General features: G+C 36.1%; 1 protein-coding gene across 1 annotated transcript; it reads right to left on the bottom strand.

The window, feature by feature from the left end:
• Nucleotides 1–512: 512 nt before the first annotated feature.
• Nucleotides 513–4,130, bottom strand: msrb1a (methionine sulfoxide reductase B1a). The gene is made up of 4 exons (XM_072693801.1): nucleotides 4,010–4,130; nucleotides 2,513–2,655; nucleotides 2,144–2,258; nucleotides 513–926 (listed from the first exon to the last, which is right to left on the bottom strand). The coding sequence occupies exons 1-4, from the start codon at nucleotides 4,062–4,064 to the stop codon at nucleotides 910–912; spliced, it is 330 nt and encodes a 109-aa protein (XP_072549902.1). The 5' UTR covers nucleotides 4,065–4,130; the 3' UTR covers nucleotides 513–909.
• Between the last annotated feature and the right edge of the window lie 2,394 nt (nucleotides 4,131–6,524).

Genomic DNA, 6,524 nt, shown 5'->3' with positions numbered 1-6,524 from the left:
ATATCTGCCCAATATAATTCACTAACTTCTGGATAAATCTGGTTAAAATCCATGCATTTTTAATATTACAATATATATTGCAGAACTACAAAATATTGCAATGGTTTTTGTTTACAACATTGTACCGCTGTGTAAGACAGCCATGAAAGTACTAACAATAAATGATTACAGTAAATTAATTTGCATGTAATAAGTGTTTTGTTCCACCAAAACCTGATGTATTGAATAAAACAAGTGTGGACTGAATAAGTTGGAAGTTACGTATAAATAAAAATATTAACAAATATTAGCAATTAATTCGAAATTTTAATCAGTTAAAACTTTCCAAATGAGATGATCACCCCACCTGCCTTAACTATTTTCATCGGATTATCACTGATGCCGTGGCTATAGAAGCTTTTCTTAACACATCATTGTGAAGATGTTGAAGATGGAAAACCTGAGATAATACTGAAACATTGGGTAGTGGCTAAAAACAAAACTGAAACATCTAAACCAGACAATATTGACTCTTTGTCTTAAATATTAAGACTTTTATTGTTTGTGCTCCAAAGTTGTGAATACACTCATTTTCGGACAAACGTTGTAAATGGTGCAAAAAACGCAATCTCGGCAAGCAGTGTTTCTTTTTTCTCCATGTTAGTACCAAATGAGCTGATCCCATAGGTTAAAGACCTAAATACAGTGATTATCTAGATAAGGAAGACCTACACATCATTTGACAAGAAAGCAAACGATTGTCTGGAGCAGACTTGTCCTGGTTCACCAGAGAAGCCATGAGCTTCAGCGTTCTGAACGTCCACCGTGGGCTTTATCACAGAACACTTCATGAAATGTCTGCACCGGTCACAGAACAGTGCCGCTCTGCAGATCCCGACCTATGTTCCCCTCTTTATCCGCCAGCTCACTCTACTGCCCATCCTTTTCTGTAAAAACAGCATACCAGTATACAGCTCAATTATCGCAGTTAGAACAGACTCCGTCATTAATGCATTTCTTGTATTTCGCTTCCAATTCACCTAAATTATCAATCAATCAACCTGTATTTTCACTCATTAAAGGTGATTTTCAATGTAGCCAAGCATTTGCAATAAACAGAGATTGAAAGAGAAAAAAAAATTGAATCAACTTCAACTAAAATCAACAAAGATAAATAAAAAAAAGAAAGAAAAATCAAGATAATAGAAGATTAAGAGAGTATAAAATAAATAATAAATAAAGTAAGATTTAACCAAGAGGAAAAAAAAGAAATAAATAGTAAAAACAAAACTAGAAATATAAAAAACTAAATAAAAAATAAAACCAGAAATAAGTAGTAAAATATCAACTTTCTTTAACAATTAAAATGAACTTTAAAATAAATAGGCCAAAGTAAGATTTTCAAGCGACCCTCACAGGTTATTAACAATTCATTAACAATTAAACAACTTATACTGTTAAGTTATAATTATAATATACTATAAAATATTATTTATTTTGATCTATACATTGTCCTCTTTTTATTTCACTTGTGTTGCGATTTGTCCACTGCTGTTAACAATGTTCTTTATCCATCTATCATGTTAAGCAAACCCATAAAACACCCCCTAACAATGATAGTTTAGAAGTTAGCATGACAATGACAATGAGATACACTGTAGTTATAGGTCACAAAAACCCCCCTTAATGTACTTTATTATTATTTTCTCTATATATATATATATATATATACATATATGTATAGATGCATGCATACGTTTGATGTGTAAAAGTATGCAGACAGCAGCTTTTTAGGTGTTGAGGTAATTGGCAGGGAGCTCTAAAGCAGTAGGACATTTTCAATGTGTCCAGAATATTTGACACAGCTGTGATGTGCAGATAATTGAGAATGAATCATAATAACGTTAATATCCATACATAATTTTATAAAAAGCATGTTGTAAATATGTAACTACAGTATACTATTGGTCATTTAGTAACTTTGTTTTTGCCTCCACAAACTTAAGGCATTGAATAATGTCCTGTTTGCAGAATTCAGTCCATACTGTATAACTGTAGTATTTATTTGACAAGTGATTCTAGACCTTTGAACAGTAAAGTATGTGCCATGTGCTTACTTGCCCCTTAGTCTATAACTTTTACTGGTATCTAATCTGATAAATACCTTTAGGGACGAACTTGAGTGAGCTGCTGAATATTCAGAATCGGGAGAGTCCACGTTTTGGTCCGTCGTTTACAAACTCGTGACCCAGGCCATTACCGCACTTTCCACAGCGAATCTACAACACACAGCTGTATTGTTACAATACACCACAAGTGACAAGACAAGTGTCCCCCAGAGACAATAAGCATTATTAATTTTAAATTTCCTTTTCTGACCTGCCAAAGAAATGCAGTTACAGTGAAATACAGTATGTAAATGCCATTACAAGGGAGGATTACAGAATTCACATTAGTTATATTATATGGGTAAAACCCATTCAGTACATTCATAAAACAGGTAGATACAGTGTACAGTAGAGGTGCAGTCTACCTTGTATGCGCTCGGTCTCTCCTCCACTTTAGAGACACTGTCCTCGTGAATAGTCTCTGTGAAGGCAGGCCAGGGTGATGAGTGTTCATATTTGGATCTACTGGAGAAAAGCTCGTAGCCACACTTTACGCAAATGTACATACCTACAACAGAAAACAGCCATTGTGTTACACACATCATGATTTTCTATCTTCGGTTAGTAAGGTTGTAAGGGGACATATTTCAGCAAGGAACAATTTAATTCTCAGTCCTGCAACAGCCTGCAAAAAGAGCCAGGGTCAATTAGATTGTTATCATATTTACACACACATATGAAATAAATCATCCATCATATCAAATTTAACATTTGCTTTTAATGTTAAACCCAATATATACATAAGACACATATTTTAATAATTACTCAAATACTTTTATATGCCATTTTATATAACATATATGCCATTTATATAACCTTCTTTTCTGTCTTGCCCCTTGTACTTGTACTTGTGCCAAAAGTGATTAAGTGTAAAGATAAAACCTCTGAAAAAGAAAGTCACAAAAGGAACTTTGTGATTTTGTCTTGTATGTCATCACACAAAAACCTTGCACTTAATTTTTTTCTGTTTTTCACTTTTTGACATAATGTGAATTTGTCATAATTTCATGATGAATGGACCAATAGAAATGCTCCAAAATTAAATAAATAATAATAAAATGGTAAATTTGCTCTAATAAAATTTTCTTTAACTTTAAAATTTTTCCAGCTCCTGCAAAGTTACCATTTTGGAGATACACATTTTTTTGCGTGACAATGACAATATTTAATGCACAGCTTCTTGATGTATGTAATGAAAAATTATGAATGGATATTTCAGTCAAAGCAATTTGGGAAACTGAACTGAATCTGTAATGTGTCGGGCAACTTTGGGGAAAGGATTTTTTAAATATTATTTATATTATTAATATAAATATATAATTATATGTATATAATGCTGACTTCATATATATTATGTATCAATATATAAAATAATTCAATTTCAAATTACATTTTTAAATATTTAACATTTCCCAATAACTTTTTTTAATGAGTTTAATTAATCAAGTGTTTCTACTTTATTTACATTTATCTTAAAACCTCAACTTAATAAAAAAGCTATTTTAAGTGTTGCCCTTTAATTAATAACTCATTTACTTTTTTTATATTAGTATTTTAAGACTGACCAGTGGTATATGGTGGTATATATTTTACTGGATTTACTGGACTGTTCATTTCCCCTTAATAGCCACTTAGGTCACGTACTGTACCTCTGAGCATTTTTGGACCTTTAATAAGAAAATAACGAAACTCGAGAGCTTACTGAGTTCAACAGACTGACCAGAGCCAGCAGCAACGTCCTAATCTCACAACCCCAAACCCTCGAGGGAGGTTTGCGAGGCTACCCGCCAGAGCTCCAGTTTCTACAGCCCGGAGTAACGTTACAGTTCCGAGCTCCGTACCTGAGCACGACCAGATCTTACCCGTTTCAAAGTGGTCTTTATAGACCTCCCCTCTGGAGAACGAGCAGAAAGACATGGCTGCAGACACGCTAGTGCTGGATGTGAAGTTTGAGCATTAAAACGACCCGACCACTTCTCTGGGTTTCTAGTCTGTTTGAGAACACGCCCATGTGACCAGCTACGTCACGCTTGTGCAACCGTGGATGAGGTGCGTTTCCACCGCGCGATGGCAGCACCTCAAAATCCGCGGTCCAAATATCCAGCCGTAGTCCTTAAATGACACGAGTCCCACTTGTCTATATTAGCCTACTTAGTTTAACGCGTCCTTGGACTTTGCTTGAACTGCTTATTATGGTTTCCTTACGCATTATTAGTGCAGTGCCCACAACGTTGTCCAGCCAAAGGCACCCAGACAGCCCTTCTCATTAGTGAGTCTGAGTAATTCACGGTGCTCCCATTGCGGACACAGGCACAGAGCACGTGGTGTTTGCAATCAGGGACTAATATTCAGTACCTGATCTCACTAATGCTCTATGGCTGAATGCAATCAGATCCTCAAAGCAGTGCGAGTTTCCATATCCAGTGCAAAGCATTCCCGGAAGAGTCTCAGCTTAGTTAAGAACTTAAGGATCTAAAGCTCTAGCAAGTGATTAAAATAGGCTTCAGTTAGTCCACACAGCTCCATTCAATCAAACCGAGTACAGTCTGTTATAGAAATGTAAATTCCCTCATTCATTTCATTCACTGAAATGTGTGTAACTCTACTCACAAAACAGTTAGTTTATTTAGTCAGTCTGCTCTAGATTTTAAACTGTACACCGAAGCGAGTGCAGGGCCTTTTCTTTAGCAAGATAATGACTTTAGGGCCCCTAAACTTAAAGGAGCCTTTGGGGAATGTTTTAATCCCTTAATATGCAAATATCATCACATAATCATAATCAAATTTTTTAAAGGAAGAAAAAAAAAGTAGAAACCAATTCTCTAATAGTATTTATTTTTTAAAAGATTTATTGATTTATTATTTAATGTAATTATTTTTTGTATTTATTTATTGTCCCTCTGAACACTCCATTATTTAATAATGTAATAATAATAATAGATAGAATAATGTAGAATAATTTTACAGTTTTGAAAAGTAAGTTAATTATGTTTTGTTCTTGCATTAAAAAAGTACCATAATTGAGAGTTTAATCCCCTTCAATTTGGGGATCCTAAAGCGAGCCAGTTCCGCTACTGCCCCAGACTGGGACGTCCCATCATTGACTCATTAACCTCTGGGTGAGGTTTTTACAAAGGATCAAAAGAAATTTCTGTGTTTTTGGGAAGGAGCACAGGCATAAATGCTGATGTATTATCACCAGTGTTATCATATAGCAGCTTTCTATCTCACTTAGCGTCACACTCTTAGTCTCATGGGAGCTGGAATTCCTAAAATTCTTTGCCTCCTGGGGGCCTTCATCCCCAAAGTCCTGCTCATGATAAGTTTTCCTTGACTGGATATACCTTTGTCCAGTTGTGGAATCCACACTGCATGGCTATAAATTGAATCCTGGCTAATGGTCATTCTCTCTCCTCTGCTCTGCTCTCTCTTTTCATGTCCTCATGTATAAAACCAATACTCCCCATGGATTCAGGGCACCAACAGTGTGGGAAAATGTGTTCGTTCCGTCTCATTTGATCACCATCTCTTTTCTCCAGTCCACGCTGCTCCCTGTCTACATGGAGATAACCCATATAAATAATTTACAAGGAGAAAAAAATAATCCAGCTGATGTCAGTGTATGCTTAATGATATTTCTCATCTCATATTCTTCCTTAATGAAGGAGCTTGTGCTGAGAGGCTGAGAGGAATCCTTTAGAAATGAGCATCATGAGCATTCATACAAATGATTAATAGGGAGCTGCACCTGCAACATGTAGGCCTGCTAAGGATGCCAATGACATTATCAGGTCACTTTTTTATACTGCTATCAGGTCAGGTGTTCCTGGCAGGGTTCTACCGTTCTACTGTTTAAAGCTCACAGTATAAGTGAATGTTCTGCTTTACTGAAATGCTGAAGGAAGCAACTTGGGGCCTCGTTGTTTGAAATTCAGAAACCAACAGTCAGCGACACAATGAAACCCATTCAGAAGCTAAATGAATGTATTCAGTCAGTAACTGTGGCATGTTGGCAAAGTGATAGTTGTACCAGTCAATAATATCAAGAACACTGCTTACAACTGGCCAACTGTTCCCAGGGTGTCTAGAAACCCATCAAAGCATGTACGGGTGCATCAGATGGACCTTGCTAAAATGTGTGTTAAAGTTTGGTGATCGTCAGAAATTTAAAACACTATTTGCGGCGCAGACCTAACACTGCCCATTCCTCAACAGTCAGCATCCCAACAGTGAAGTATGGGGGTGGCAGCATCACGTTGTAGGGTTGCTTTTCCTCGGTGGAGACAGGTCCTCTTGTTAAAAGTGGATGAGTAGATGGGAGATACAGGGAGACAATGCAGGACAACCTACTTCGGTCCCCTGAAATAAACCAAAGCC

Source organism: Salminus brasiliensis, chromosome 12 (genome assembly GCF_030463535.1).
Source record: "Salminus brasiliensis chromosome 12, fSalBra1.hap2, whole genome shotgun sequence".
Classification (NCBI taxonomy): Eukaryota; Metazoa; Chordata; class Actinopteri; order Characiformes; family Bryconidae; genus Salminus; species Salminus brasiliensis.
The sequence above is the reverse complement of the archived record's forward strand: the minus strand, read 5'-3'. Positions and strand labels throughout refer to the sequence as shown.